The sequence below is a fragment of the Protopterus annectens genome, chromosome 5.part0 (assembly GCF_019279795.1).
Source record: "Protopterus annectens isolate FY-2018-M chromosome 5.part0, PAN1.0, whole genome shotgun sequence".
Taxonomy (NCBI): Eukaryota; Metazoa; Chordata; order Ceratodontiformes; family Protopteridae; genus Protopterus; species Protopterus annectens.
Window position 1 is genome coordinate 1,455,940,566 of NC_056735.1, and position 17,004 is coordinate 1,455,957,569.

Sequence of the window (17,004 nt, forward strand, 5' to 3'; positions counted from 1 at the left end):
ACCAAACACTAACACATTGTTCTTAACAACAACAACATCTTCATGCTCTTTCAATAGATTACTTATCTCTTATTGAAATATTTCTGGTGCTGAAATTATACCAAACAACAGTCTTCCATTGAAGGATTGAAGGTTGATAGCTTTTGCCTGTCTTTATCTAGGGGCATCTTCCAAAAAAACACTTTTAAGAGTCTAATGTGCAAAACATTTTGATGTTAACCAGCTTAGGTGTAATGTCTTCTTGGGTTGCTAGAATAAAATTTTTTCTTCTTACTAAATCATTTTACTTTTTCATTTCAATACTCATTCATATGCTGTCATTCTATTTTTAATAACTGAAGCCATAAGAGCACACCATTCAGTCAGTTCAGTTACACTCACAGTGACACTATGTGCTTGGATGCATTTAAGTTCTGCCTCTACTTTGGGAAGAAAGAAACTGCACACTTCAGCATGTGGTGCAGGCATATGGGGAGCATCTGTCTTTACCTTTAACCTCACAGGTTCATAGTTAAGCAGGTCATCTTTACTAAACAAAGCCACGTTCATTTTATTCATGCTGGCATTCAGCTCCTACTCACAAGCTGTGGCTTTGCTGATCAGATTTCTTATGTATGCACCTTCCCGCACATAAACTCAGAACTCACACTTGTGCCCTCTTAGGAAACTACCAGTTCACTCCAGTGTGCCCACAGGACTACATGTTTCTGTCTTGCTTCATGCAACTGCGAGCACTTTAAAATGCTTTTATATCCGGCATGCATAGCTCTCAACTTCTAAGTGCAAGAAATATGTACAAAACCAAGTATAATAGGGGACAAAAGTCCAAAATCAGGACAGATTTAAAATACTGTGCTTATAATGTGGCTAGAGTAACAGATTTTCTTATAGACATGCATTTTTCTGAAGGATATGAAATCTGACACTCAAATGTGTGCTATTAATTAGTGACTTGAATCCTCAGTGATTTGCCACAAAACCACAAAATGTATGTGGAACAGTCCAAAAATATGGACATTCTGCAAAAATCTGAACAGTTCAGAAGTGTCTCAGCATGTGATATCACAGTAACTTTGAATCCTGGGTCAATTTTAATGCTTACTTTGGGTTCCATGACTCAGGACTTGCCAGTCTGATTCTTTGTTTGGCATAACAGTCACTGAACTCAGGAAGAATGCTTTATGAACTCTTTTTCTCAGTTTAATTCTCAATAACATCATCTTTCATTTGCCTAGTTTTACAAATGACAGTGAAATGTCCCATCTTGTTGCATTTTTTACATCTTCTGCTAGTGCAATACACTGCTATGACTCAGCATATGAACAATTACATCTTAATCATTTGCCAAGCTTGCATCACACTGTTTCTCATACATGTTTGTTTTGCCCAGGACCATGTTTTTTACAAAATTTGCCACATTCTTTGTGTTTTCCTCATTATGTTTTTCCTCATACACATAATTTTTAGTATTCACATTAGAGTTTTGTCTCTTTTTTTCTAATAGAACATGTCTAGTATTACCTTTTCCAAAGTTAAATTCACTTCTGTCAGTAACTTTACTTCATTATCAGCCCTTCCCTCTCCCTATTCTATCTTTAATTTGTTCATCTTTTGTTTTGTCAGATCCACAGATTTCAGACAGTGCATACAACTGCCTAACAAAAGTTTCAATATGCTCTCCTTGATTTTTCATGAATAGTATTTATTTATTTTATTTTTTATTTTCACATTTGTTGACTGGGTTAGTCTGACTAGGCAGGAAGCCCTTTTTCAGTGGATGCCTGAGGAGAAAAGCTCCAGATTAAGTAGATTGCAAAGCTCCATTTAAGCAAGTTATAATAGACATTAATATACAAAGTTGGATACACATAGCTGCAGTTAAGCAAAAAATACGTAAGGCTCCAGTTAATCCACTTACACATATATATTAAATATACACAGTTGGTACACTTCAGCAAGGTTATGAGCAGATGCAGGTACAGTGATAGTCAAGACTATCAATTAAAGTAGAATAAGTTAGGTGAAAGGAAAAAAATGCAACATACAAATATAAAGCTACAATGTCCTACAGTGAAAAGAGTAAAAAGCGAAGGAGAGATGAATTGCTTAAGAAAAAGTGGGGACCACATAGTAGTTTAAGTAAATAAGAAGAGATGCAGAAAGTTGATAGGTAATTAGTAAGAGGTTTAAGTTGGATCATGGCACAGATATGACCGTGCATTTTGAAAGTGGGCTTTAAGTTCTTTTCTGAAGAATTTAGAGTTGGCAATAGACCATAAGTGTACAGGTAATTTTTTCCAGGTGCAACTCTTAAGGAGTTTGCCAGTGTTTTCCTTAGGCTTATATACCTCTATAAGGTGCTGCTTTGAGCTTCAAAGAGGTTGATTTGGAGTGTAATAGGAGATCAGGAAAGAAAGAGCAGGGCAAAAGGTGGGATTGTTAAGAATGGACTGAGTTAAGTACAGTTGGGGTAACTCTAGCCATTGGAAGCTTTTCAGAGATAGACAGTGGTGCAATTGATAGGAGTTATTAGCAGCAAATCTAGCGATTTTGTTGTAAGTGAGCTCCAGTTTAGACAGGTGATTGGTTCACAAGTTAGTGAGGATAAGAGCAGTATAGAAAAGGGCGCGGAGTAGGAATGCTTGAGCAAGACTGAGTTTACATTTTTCGGATACAAACTTTTTGTGTCTATAAAGCAGGCCTAATTTCTGCTGTTTTTTTAATACTTTGTGGAATATGAAGGTCAAATTTGAGCTGGTCATCTACTGTCACACCAATAACTTTAATATGAGTTTCAATAGTGATAGTTGTGCTGTTTAGTGATGTGACTCTGAAATTTGATTTTTGTGGTTCGAGTTTTTGGTAGAAAGAGGAGGAGTTTACTTTTCTTATGGTTTAGCAGTCATTGGTCAGATGTTAGCCATTTTTCGACAGAATATATAGATTGCTAAGTGAGTGTGTGTAGGTTGACTAAATTGTTGGAGCAGGAGATAATGGTAGAGTCATCAGCGTACTGTATTACAGTAGAGAGCAGACATGAGGAGTAGAGGTAGTTAGTAAAGATGTTGAACAGAAGGGGACCAAGAATGGAGTCTTGGGGAACCCCATTTTTTACTGTTAGAAAAGGAGAAAAGGAAGATAGCCGTTTGGCAGATCGAAGTCTGCTGGAGAGGTAGCTGCTGAACCAGCTTATGGTAGAGTTTGAGAGACTGAAGCTACTGAGTTTGGACAGCAGTAGTGGATGGGAGACAGTGTTGAAGGCCTTAGAGAGATTGAGGAATAGGCAGGAGATAAGATTATTATCATAAAAAGGAGAGAAATCAAGGTACCATCCCTGCAAGATGAGCAAAGGCAATAAAATGAAAGTTATAGCAAGCACAAGATCATAAATACCTAGACAGAAAAATAAAATATAACACAGGAGACATTGAAAATTCACATAAAATGCAAGTTTGGTCTTGGAAAGGCGAGTTCCTTTGAAGGTTAAGAATGTAATTTAGCAGTTTCTTTTCACAAGGAGAGGTCACCCTTTGAAAAATCTTTATAAAAATTCCTGGTACAAGGATTTTTAAAAGCTTACACTATTGTCTTTACTTGTAGAACAAAGTTGCTTTTCTTTTTTTAAAATTTATTTTCACCTAACTTATTAGCAGTGGTGTCAGTCACTACACTAAAATAAAGGGCCAAGTTCAATTTTCTAGTAAATATCTTAAGTTTAACAAGCTTATCACCAATATCTAAGTTTTTTTAGTAGGAATAAATGTAAAGCCTTCCTCAGAAAGTGAAAAATGCTGCTTGCTGACAGCTGACTTTAACTGAAAATTTTAAATTCATTACAGATAAGAACTAAGTTCATATATTCAGACTGATAGTCCAACTCTACTACTGCGGTGGTGGTGCTGTGGTAGCATTGTCACCTCACAGTAAGACGTTGCCCTGTTTGATTCTCAGCTAGAGCGTCTTCTGTGTGGAGACATGCATGAATGGGTGTACCTTCGTTGAAGGTTGTGCATCAGGGCCGGCAACTCGGCACATAAAAATCTACTGCCAATCATTAGCAAACAGGAGTTCCGTTGTGGCGACCCCTAACTGGGAAAAGCCGAAAGACATAACAACAAAGTCCAACTCTACTGCATTGTTCTACTTCTCTGTCTTCCTTTTCCATCCCCATCTTGTTTTTTCCCCTGTATTTTTATTTTATTTATTTTATTTTATATTTGTTAACTGGGGAAGTCAGACTGGACACATGTCCATTTTCAGCGGAGGCCTGGGGAGATAAGCTCCAAAAATACATAGAATACAAGGTCATTACACAGGATATTTGTTTCACTTCATGAGAGCCTTCATTGCATACACAAAAAGAGATGAAACATTCAATGTGGAATAAATTAAATTAAGAATTCATACAATAATCAATCATTGAGGTATAGAGTATCAAAAGAAGCAGTTCTTAGTATTCAGGAGACAGACTGACTGTGAGTAGCTGGGGTACAGAGGTATTATCTTTTTACGGGTTAGCTTGGGGAATGGCATGAGCATAGCCAATTATTCTGAAAATGTTTTTTCAGGAGTTTTTTAAACTGAGTAGTGGAGGTGATAGAGGTTGTATGGCTTGGTAGGGTGTTCCATTTTTTGGCAATGGTGCTGGCAAAAAGGAATTTGCAAGCATCATTTCTGTGCTTGATGACTGAGGTTCTGGTTGCTGGATCTAAGGGTTCTAGAGGGGATGTGTGGCTGTATGAGTTGCTGTAGTGCGGGGGTTAGGTTGGGAAAGTAATAGAGTTAGTGTGCAGTAGATAGTTGATTGAGTAGTAGCATATGAGGTAGCTCCAACCAGTTGAGCTGCTTAAGTGACAGACAGTGATGGGACCTATAAGAGGCTTCGGTAGCAAATTTGACAATTTTGTTGTAACAAGATTCCATTTTATTTAGGTCAGTTTGACGGAGATTGGTTAAGATGGGAGAGGCATATAAGAGGATGAATAGAAGATGGATCCATGCAATGGTTACTTTTATGTTATTAGTCATAAAGTGTTTATTCCTATAAAGGAGTCTGAGTGTTTTGTTAACTTTCTTGATGGTTTGAATGATATGGATGTCAAATTTAAGATTGTTGTCAATTTCAACACCTAGCAGTTTTGTGTGTGTGGTATGGCTGATTTGAATGTTGTCTTTGGATTTGATGGAGAAGCTATCACTTAGGGGTGGTGGTTTTCCTGGGCCAAATAGAATAAGTTTGTTTTTTTTGGGATTGAGAAGAAGTTTGATATTGGTGAACCATGTTTCTGTGAGGGTAAAGTAGTTTTGGGTTAAGGATTGAAGTTCATATAGTGTGGAGGTGGCACAAATAAGGGTGGTGTCATCTGCATGTTGTACTACTGGCACAGAGGGTGAGGATAAAGTGATGTGGTTAGTATATAGGGAGAACAGTAAGGGACCAAGAATAGACCCTTGAGGGACTCCTATGGTAACTGGCAATAGGGGGGACAGTTGGCCTTTCCAGAGAACTGTTTGCTGATGGCCTGATAGTTAGCTGTTAAACCAAGCTATAGAGGAGGGGCTTATGTTTATAGTAGATAGAGTTTTAAGAAGAATGCTGTGGTTAGCCATATCAAAGGCTTTGGTAAGTCTAAGAATATGGAGGATACAAACAGACCTTTTTATTTCTGTGGTGGTTAACTATATCTGTGAATGACAGAAGGGCTGTGGTGGTGCTGTGAGATGGTCTAAACCCATGTTGTGAAGCAGACAGAAGGTCATTATGCTTGAGGTGTTGTATTAGTTGAGTGCGAACCACTCTTTCTACTATTTTGGACAAAGGTGATAGGATTGCAACTGGATGATAATTGGTCATCTCTAAGGAGTTTCCCTCTTTGTGTAGTGGAATGATATGTGAGGTTTTCCAGGAGGTGGGTACTTTGCTTTCAAGCAGTGATCTATTTATGAGAATAGAGACTGGGTAGGCTGTGGCATCAGCTGATATCTGAAGGAAGTCTGCTGGTAGCTTATCAGCTGCTAGTGCGGTTGGTTCTAGTTTTTTGAGTAATTTAGAAATTACCCTGGTGGACATGGAGTGGAGGTTGAATTTGGGGATGTTGGGTTGAGTATTGAGATGGGTAGGGGTCTTTGTTGGTGTGGGACTACTGGTACTGTTTTGGGCATTGGTCAGGGTCTGGACAGTTTTGGTAAAGAATTTGTTGAATTGTATGGGAATGCCTTCAAGACTTCTAGGTACCACTGGGGATGGGGTGGTGGTTTTCCTGGGTGGAGTATGCCATTTAATGTGGCCCAGAATTTTTGAGGGTTATGAGCATGTTTTTCTTGCATGTTTTTATAGTAATTGGCTTTGTCTAGTTTGATTTGCTTTTTGGTTTTGTTTCAGAGTTCTAGATAGATTTGTCTGAGACATAAGGTTTTATTTTTCTGATACTGTGTCCAGGCATTGTCCCTTTCTTTCATTTTAGTTTTAGTCTCTTTGGTGAGCCATAGGGCATAGTTAGTTTTTACTCTAATAGTTCGGGAAGGTGCATGATGGTTTAGGATGTTTAGGAAGGTTGTATTGAAATGTTCAACTGCTTTGTCTAGGGCTAGTTGTTTTAGGGGGGCCCAGTTGACACTTTTTTAGCTCTTTGATGAAGTTTGTGGCTATAAACATCTTTTGTTGCGAACTTCCCTGAGGATGGGTTGGTTGACAGATTGTTAAAAATACCTAATTAGGTAGATTGGGTAATGGTCACTTAAGCTGTCTGGGAGACAGCCGGATAGGTGAGCTTGAGTGGGGTCAGATACTAAGATCCAGTCCAAGACTGATTGTCGTTTGGATGCTTTGTCATTTCTAGTGGGAGTGAGTATGGTTTGGGTAAACCTGTGGAGGTTTAGAAAGGCAGAGGGATTGTGGCTGGAACATTTTGTCCAGTCTATATTAAAGTCCTCTAGTAGTATGGTTTCATGTGGAAAGGAGTTTGACAACCAGTTAAGCAGGTATTCCAATGTGAGAGTTGACCTTGACCTAAGAGGTGATGAGCAACATTTATATGCGCAAGTGGATCTCACTGCATTTTTTTTCTTAAGGGAATAATTTTATTGTATTTGCTACTAGAATTTAAGACTCAGTGTAATGCGACAGTTTAACATTTCAGTATGATCTACCTAAAACAGATAAAAGGATACTTGTCATTTTGTATTGTTGTGATAAGCACCGCATTTACATTTTGTTTTCCTTTTTACCAACAGGACCCGTATGTGATTTGCCAGGTCCAGAGGGCAAAAGAGGGCCAGATGGGTTTCAAGGTGAAGCAGGAGAGAAAGGCAAGTGATTTTTAAGTTTAAGGCTTCTCTGTTTTAAAACCTCTGCATTTTGCTTTTCAGTTGTCTTCCAAGACAGTTAAATGTTTTTCTTTCATCTGGTGTGTGTTAGCAGGCAAGTCGATAGACTTTTCTGTATATTATATATTATATTATATTCTACTCTATTATATTATATTATATTATATTATACTGGCAACTCGACACCATAAAAAAAAAAAAAACAACTGCCAATTATTAGCGGACCAGAGTTCCGCTGTGGCGACCCCTAACCAGGAAAAGCCGAAAAACAAACAACAACAACATTACCTTGTTGCCTTTCAGAAGCATTTGTCAGAGAAAGCTTTAGGACAAATGTTATTACTTGAACAAAATGTTACTATTTGCTAAAGTTGGCTGCATCCCTCTCTCACTTCATCAAACACATAGCAACTACAAACTTCCCACGCAATGAAAGTAGTAAACAACGTATGTGGTCAGTAACTTTTTTCTTGTCTCTAGATGATATGCGATTTATCAACTGTTTTATCAATGACACTGCCTTTAAGATGTCAAAATGCTGATTGATTTGATTCCGGTTTCAAAATTGTCACACTGTGGCAAAAAATGCCTTTCTTGATTGCTCTTTGATTGATTTATTTATTTTTGATCATCAATGAAAACCATTAAGGATTTAGTTGCCTACTGTGGTTCAAGTTAATCTTGCAGTTTACAGCCTTACTTTTACCAAGCCTGTTACTGTAATCACATAGTCACACCTGGAAGAACAGTGTTTTCCCTTGTGCACTTAACGATTTAGCATAAATAAATAAATAATATTAGCACTGCCCTGTCTCTGCTGAATGATGGTCGTTTCTTCCCTGCTCTTGACGGTGCATCATAATTATTGCTGTTTTGCTGATTTTGCATTATGACTTAGTGTGGAAAAGCAGACTCCTGTTTTCCAGTAGAAAATTTATAATGTACATAATGTACATTACTAACTGGGGGCAAGACCAGTGATATAGAGAACATAACTGGATAAGAAAGCACTAAATCATTCCTTTCCAGTGGCCTCATTAGTACAAAAGTATCAGAAGTCACCAAACTGGATGCACAAGGAATTCCAGAAATGCAGTTGTGCAACACATGATTCATTGACTGTTTTCTGGATCAGTTCAGAATCCAGGAAAAGCAATAGAAATGTAATCTATCCTTATGTGTTGTAACTTTATATTATACATTGTTGGTGATAGGAATGGTGTTTTCAAATCATATAGAGGGTTGGGGGTGCACCACTATCTGTTGAGAAGTCTTTATAGAGAAGGATTTATTTATTTATTTGTCTTTGTTGTTCAGCAAAGTCCAACTGGGCATTACCTATTTTCAGTGGAGACCTGGGGAGAAAAGCTCCATGACTTTATGTAAATATTAACAGTACAGTTCAGCAGAATGGAACAGAATATGTGAATTGTGTTTCACCTACCTGCATTATAGCAATATGCAGTGGATATTTTTATACTGTGTTAATGAATTATTACCAGGCAAGTACTCCTTAAGGGTAGATTACCAGGAAAACCATCTTTCCTGCATATTCCATGGGGATGCGCACTTCATGTCACATAACTCACCTTGCCAAGTGCTGGTAATCTTTACTAAAGGATTACCATACCCTCACTGAATGATTTCCATGTTAATATGTGAAACAAGAACTCTTAGGACACTTCAGTCTATTATCAAAATATTTATAAGTCCTATTGATTTTAAAGAAAGTGTACTTTTATTGCCCACAATTAATGTTGGTAAAGCCATTTTACTATTAAGCTTGCACAAACATTTTTCATATCTCAATAACTGGCTCCCAGGAGCCCCAGTGATGCAGCTTTTGGTAAATTATTGGTATAAGACCCCGATGTTCCCTTCATTTCCTAGCTGTCTTACATTATACACCTCAGAAAGTTCATCATACTAAACCTTACTTCTGGCTTGATCTTACCAAGGTTTTGCTTTCACAGGAGAGAATCATGTCCTTCTTTTCCATTCATCATTAACATTTCCACAGAAAACCATATGCAAGCCAGGATTCTCCTCAGATTAGTAGTTTTGATACTCTGTCTTTCCATTGTGTTCTTGTCTGCGTGCATGAGAAGGTACCCTAGTGCTCACTGGTAAACCAGTAAGTCCAGCTCCATAGAGACTTGGGGGACCAGGTCTCCAGGTCTAATATCTCTGAATGTCTTGAATAAATGTAAGTGATGACAGAATTCTGATGTCCCTTGTCAAGGGATACTAATTCTATCCCATGGCAAAGTACAGAACATGAAAATAGAGACCCGTGAATGGAGGAAGGAGCAGAGTTTCAGTCACAGAAGACAAAAGCCACTGAAAGTAAGTTTCTTATCATAGTCTTTAAGGTAAGATTATTTTTCCTGTCTCTATATAGCTTTCAGACCTGTCTTCTGAAAAATAAATAGCAGTAGTCCAGACAGACATACAGATAGATAGACAGGCCAAAGACAGACAGTCAAATAAATAACATTATGATGCATCAGCAAACATTAATCACACAATGTTCTTTCCTATTAAAGAACGATCTCCCTTTTCAGCATAACCTAGAAATGTACATAGCAGTAAAAGACGTACTAAAGAAGTCAGACAAGTGGAAGTAATAAAAGCAAAAATCTTTCAGGAATGCAGATCTACAGAATCAGATTTTTTTTTAAGTTGAAAGAAAGAAAGAAAAAACTAACTCTTCTCCATTTTTTGCATGGCACCCAAGTTGCCAGGTTTTGCGGCCCTCTGTTCATCAAAAGTATTTTCACAGGGAGGAAATTCATGCAGACATTTCTTCTTTTGTGCTGCTGATTTTCCAATGCTTATCAGAATACAGAAGGAAGAACCAGGATGATTCTAAACAGTGTGATACAGGTTGAAAATATTATTGGCAAAATAGCATTTCACCGTACAATTCTCCAGAAGTTCTGTTTCCTCACCTTGAGAAAACAAGAACATTTTATGAGGGTGGGGCAGCACTCTACACCTACTACTCATAAAGACATCAATTTAAAAGATGAAAAAAATCTGAAAAGAGATTTTTTACCCTGAGTTTTACAAACTTATTATGCATGCTTGTTCTGCTTTAAAATGGGAGTTAATAAAATTTTATAATATGCTGACAGAAGAACAGTCAGTGTAATTAGAAATGAGTGATTCTGATATCATCTACCTGATCATACCAAATTTGGCTTAATTTGTACCAGAAGCTGAATGGAGCCCACAAGCACACACACACCCCCGCCCGGCCACTTCTTGCTTCTTAGAACCTATTGCACAGTCTTGTTTATCTAAATCTCAGGTCAAAAAAGCTTTATATTAATTTCCTAATGATCAGAGAGTAGCAAGGCATTATATATTATAGAATGACACCTGTATCCTTCAGAAAGTGGTCACCAGGACTATCTGTTTGACTAATTTAAGGAGTTTTGCACTTTAAACTGCACAAAATCCTTAGAACCAAAGGTAATGACAGCAACAACGCCAACAAGCACACGACCAGAGATATCACCAGGAACCGGATAGTTTTTAGAAACTCTACTTTAATTTGAACTTCACAAATAAAATGTGCACAAAAAAAGAGTTTAAAATCACAAATGCAGTCAAGCGCTTTCGCCCGGGCTCTCCCAGGCTTTTTCAAGACAGTGTTGTACTCAATGTGCATTCAATTTATATCACTTCCTTAGCCAATTATACAATTTAGTGTAATCTCATTGTTATATAGTTCTCTTATGTTTAAAGGTATATACTTGGTATAAACAGCAATTCCAAAAACATGGGAAATGAGAAATACATCAGCAGCAGCAAAAACAACCTATGAAAGACTTCATAAATATTTTCTACCATCATTACATTTTATATCATTTATATAATATTTTAATAGCATTTCATTTCATTATATTACAATTGTATTATAAGGGTCCCACTTAATTAAAAACTGTTTTTAAAAATTCCTTTTGAAATCACATTATGTTACTATACGATGAATCTTAAAATTAATCATATAAATTTAAACATAATTATAAATATTGTATATTAAATATTCTTATGTGTAAAATAATCAACTTTAAAAATCTTAATAATTAATCTTAATTAATTTATGAATCATAATATTAGGTAAAATAGTCAAAGAAATTCTTTAAAATATAAATTATAAATTAATACCTTCTTGCCATTGGATATAATGCTTTAAATCCTGTTTATAAGTATTTTAAATCCACTTTATTAGGACTATGTTAGGTATTTACAAAACTGAATCCTTTCATATTAGTTTTAATGGTCACCCCTGAATAGGAATGACCAATTCATGAAGCTTGCATTCTTTAAAACCTTAGCATTTATATTGTAAACCATAATTGTTTGAAATACCTTCTATAATTTGGCCCTACGTAACTTAAGAGCACTGTTAATGCTGATTGCATCATTAAGCCCTGGTGGTCTTGTTGCGTTTAGTTTTATTTGCCACAACAGTTCTTTGTATTCCAGGGATGCTTCCCAGTCCCCCCCTCTTACATTGTAGGAAACTTGTTCAAGGACTAAAAATTTTAAACACATGTTCTCACAAATTAAGGAGTGCTTATAAAATGCATTAGATTCTTTCTTATTTTTAACTTCATACATATGTTCATACACTCTTCTTTTTAAAACCCTTTCCGTTTTTCCCACATAAAAACTCATACAGTGTTGGCAAATTCCCAGGTAAACTACTCCTTTTGAGTTGCAATTAAAATGCCCTGATGGGAACAAATTCATGTTTCTGGACTTTAAATAAATGCCTTTCTTGTCCAGAATATAGCAACATTGACTACAAGCCTTACATTTGTAAGTTCCCCTAATCTGATGATTCTCATTATTGCTGGTTGGCATTTGCTTTTCTAGTAGTTCTTTAAGATTGCATTCCCTTCTTCTAACAAAATGTGGTTTGCTTGGGATATTTTTCTTCAGATCTTCATTAATAGAGAGAACTGGCCAACATTTGGCTATAATGCCCTCAATTTCCACACTGTTTTTGTTGTATGTGTATAGAAAAGGTAAATTTTCTGATTTGTCCCTACTTATATTGCTGATATTTTGCTGGGTGGTTATAACACCTAGTAATGGGGAAAACTGTGTGGACCTTTTTTGGGAAATTTCGTTAAATATAACCTCAAATATACTGTTTGGGTATCCTTTTTCCATAAAAAGATTTCTTAAATATTCACATTCTTTTTGGTATAATATATCAGTACTACAGATTCTTGATGCTCTTATTAGTTGGCCTCTTATAATTCCCCTTTTTTGAAAGAACGGATGATTGCTCTCATAATGCAACAGCATATTTGAGTATGTGTCTTTTCTAAAAATGCAAGATTCAAATTGCTTAGATATACTATTTTTCCTTAACAATATGTCCAAATAATGTAGCTCAAAAGGATTGATTTTATGTGTGAATTTTAAAAAGCAAGTAGAACAATTGATATATTGCATAAATTCATCAAATTCATTAATATTGCCCTTCCACAGAATACAAATATCGTCTAAGAATCTTTTATAATGTACAATGTATTCCGCCCATTTTGTTGAAAAGATAAATTCCTTTTCCCAAAAATGCAATACCAGGTTTGAGTAAGCCGTGGCACAAGGTGTACCCATTGCCACCCCTTTGTTCTGCTTAAATAATTCCCCATTGAAAATAATGTAGTTATTTTTTAAAACAATATCCATAAATTCTACTATTAAATTAATAACTTTGCTACTGAAGCCTGATTTTTCAATGAGTATCCTACTAAACCATTTCATTCCTATTGTGTGTGGAATACTTGGGAATAAGTTTACAATGTCAATTGTAACCATATAATTGGTTACTTCGTAATATGCATTTTCTATCCCTTTCAGAAATTCCCATGAATCCTTACAAATGCATTCTATAGATGAAAGCAGTTTTTTGGTTGATATATCAATGAATTTTCCTAGAGGTTCAGTAATGCCTTTTGCCCCTGCAACTATGGGTCTAAATTTCAGGGGATCAAGGCCTTTATGCACTTTCGGAATGCCAAAAATAATAGGTGTTAGGGGGTTTTGTACTAACAAATAGTTAAACAATTTCTCATTAATGACTCCTTGCATCAGATGATACTCTAGCATAAGCTTTATTTTTGAATACGCCACATTGCGTTCATTAACCGAAATCTCTGTATAATTCTCTGTATCATGCAATATATTTGCTATGTGTGCTTCATAATCATGCCTATACATAAGCACTACCCCCCCTCCCTTGTCGGGTTTCATGGGTCTGATTTCTTCTTTTTTAAGAAATGTTATGGTTTCATAGAATTCTTTGGTGGGATTAGCAGCCCTGTCCTTTTCATTCTTAATTGTCAGTTGTCTAAGCTCGGATTCTACCATTTCTTCAAACACCTTCAGAACAGGGTGAAGGGGAGGATTAAAGGTACTTGTTCTTTGTAATGAGTCTTTTATGTGCTGTTTGCCCTTAAAATAGATGTTCAAATTTAAATTTCTGGTAAACAACTTGACATCCAAAATGGTCCTTGATAAATTCAAAGATTTGTCAGGTACAAAATGAAAACCTTTTTTAAACAGCTTAAAAAACAGATTATTTACTGCGACATCCGTATAATTGTAGATAGAAAAATTCCCTTGTTTAGCAACTGTACAAGATGGCAATTGTATAATTTCTATATTTAAAAAAGGTGAATCTGGAGCCACTATCTCCTGAAATTGTTCCTCCCCTGGGCTGACTGGTTTGTTTCCCTGTATAACTGTCTCCCTGGGGCATAATGAAAACCCTGCTCTTGGGCCTGATTGTTCCTTTGGGGTGGTATTTCCCTTCTATTTGGGGTAGAAAATGAATTTTGAACTCTAAGATTCTCATTATACCTTCCCCTCGATATGTTCTCATTATATCTTCTAGGAAATGGTCTGTCCGCTCCCTTCGAAAAAACATAAGCAACTCCATTATTATACTCTTGTAAATCTCTTTCCAGTTTTCTCATTTTTCTTTGTACTATTCTGTCACAATGATTGTCAACTTCTATAAACAATTTTTCATAATCCCTTTTAATACTGGAGAAATTAATGTTGTCAGTAATATTCGTGTTTATAGCATTAATATCAGCTAGGAGCGAGTCCGCTCTACATTCATAATCAGATACCATAAGCTTCAGCATTTCCATGCCCATTTTATCAAACAACACAGTAATGTCTTTAAATAATTTGGAGCCTGGAGCTGCGTTATTAGGTAGTTTGTTAAAACGCAGCCCTTTTGGTATTCGTTCCACCCTAATGCATTCAGTTAGGTACTCTATCTCAAGTTGTACTGACCTAAATGAGTATACTTTACTGTTAAATTCAGATAGCAGTTGCTCTAGTTTAGCATTATTAGAACAGCTACTTTTATTAACATGTACAGTACCTTCAGCAAACTGAAAGTGTTTGCTTGTCCATTTTTTAATATTAAAATCCATTGGTTTAAGTCCTTGTTTTAAAGATGGTGTGGGACCCGCTGAATCTTGTTCTCGAACTGTATAGCACGCCACATTGGATTCCTCCAAATTTTCTGTTAAAGCATTCCTCTTACGTTTTACCACTGGTATATTACAGTCCCTTGTTTCATTACCGTCTCGTAGTTGCTGCTGGTTGGGCGGTAAACCTGTTAGGATCCTTCCGTTATCGTTAAGCAGTAAGCCACTCAATTGAGTAAGAAGACACATGGATTGCTTGAATTCGCCTCTGGTTACGGGCGCATCATCCGAATGCTCGTCGCCATCAGTGACGTTTAAAATTGTAGGTGTGTTCATAAAGTCCGTACTTCCTGGATTCTCGGCCATGCTGATACAAAATACGACACAAAATCCTTAGAACCAAAGGTAATGACAGCAACAACGCCAACAAGCACACGACCAGAGATATCACCAGGAACCGGATAGTTTTTAGAAACTCTACTTTAATTTGAACTTCACAAATAAAATGTGCACAAAAAAAGAGTTTAAAATCACAAATGCAATGTGCATTCAATTTATATCACTTCCTTAGCCAATTATACAATTTAGTGTAATCTCATTGTTATATAGTTCTCTTATGTTTAAAGGTATATACTTGGTATAAACAACAATTCCAAAAACATGGAAAATGAGAAAATACATCAGCAGCAGCAAAAACAACCTATGAAAGACTTCATAAATATTTTCTACCATCATTACATTTTATATCATTTATATAATATTTTAATTGCATTTCATTTCATTATATTACAATTGTATTATAAGGGTCCCACTTAATTAAAAACTGTTTTTAAAAATTCCTAATATTGGGTAAAATATCCAATGGCAAGAAGGTATTAATTTATAGTTTATATTTTAAAGAATTTCTTTGACTATTTTACCCAATATTATGATTCATAATTTAATTAAGATTAATTAATAATAAGATTTTTAAAGTTGATTATTTTACACATAAGAATATTTAATATACAAAATTTATAATTATGTTTAAATTTATATGATTAATTTTAAGATTCATCGTATAGTAACATAATGTGATTTCAAAAGGAATTTTTAAAAACAGTTTTTAATTAAGTGGGACCCTTATAATACAATTGTAATATAATGAAATGAAATGCTATTAAAATATTATATAAATGATATAAAATGTAATGATGGTAGAAAATATTTATGAAGTCTTTCATAGGTTGTTTTTGCTGCTGCTGATGTATTTTCTCATTTCCCATGTTTTTGGAATTGTTGTTTATACCAAGTATATACCTTTAAACATAAGAGAACTATATAACAATGAGATTACACTAAATTGTATAATTGGCTAAGGAAGTGATATAAATTGAATGCACATTGAGTACAACACTGTCTTGAAAAAGCCTGGGAGAGCTGACTGCATTTGTGATTTTAAACTCTTTTTTTGTGCACATTTTATTTGTGAAGTTCAAATTAAAGTAGAGTTTCTAAAAACTATCCGGTTCCTGGTGATATCTCTGGTCGTACACTTTAAACTGCAAATAAATGCATGGAAGCTTTCCCACATTAGGTTGGCTTCAGTCTGGACTATCATGTTTCCCTAAACACCCAACACTGCAAACTGCTTAATGAATAAATTGGTTGCCCACAAACTGCAGTGTCACCTTTTTTATTTAGCTCTCTACTTTTCAAAATCATTAATCAAGGCCAGGTCCTACCACTAAAATCAAAACTACAATTTAGAGAGCAAATCTACTCACCAAAGGACAACCATGATGTCTCCATTTGCCTAGGTAAACCCAGATTTAAGAGCCTTCTCTAAACTAAGCCCATTTGTGTGGAACCACCTCACTCCAGAAGTTGGACGGCAAACCACCATTCAAGCCTTCAAGGAGGAAATAAGAGACCATGTAATAAAGGAATCATTCTCTACTTGTTTCCATGACAATGGCTAGTAAATTCAGTGCACTTCACTAATCACCTAATTCACACAATTCCTCTATTGCTGAACTGTGATTGCCTTATGTGTATAATGTAAGTGATTGAGTTAACTGTTGCTGCTTTCATTGTTCAGACAAATTATCCCAGTGTAAACACCACCTCATGTCTCCACTGAAAAGAGGGCACTGGTCTAGTGGGAATAACCTGGTGAAGAAAGAGTAAATACATAAGAATAAATAAACAACTAGCCACAGCGAAG

The 17,004-nt window shown here is 35.8% G+C and overlaps 1 protein-coding gene across 1 annotated transcript in view; it reads left to right on the plus strand.

Moving 5' to 3' along the window:
* Window positions 1-17,004, plus strand: part of COL4A1 (collagen type IV alpha 1 chain) — a 1,084,337-nt gene that overhangs the window by 615,946 nt on the left and 451,387 nt on the right. Inside the window, exon 22 of the mRNA XM_044071271.1 lies at window positions 7,234-7,308. Within this exon, the coding sequence (XP_043927206.1) occupies window positions 7,234-7,308 (75 nt within the window). The remainder of the gene's footprint in view (window positions 1-7,233; window positions 7,309-17,004) is intronic.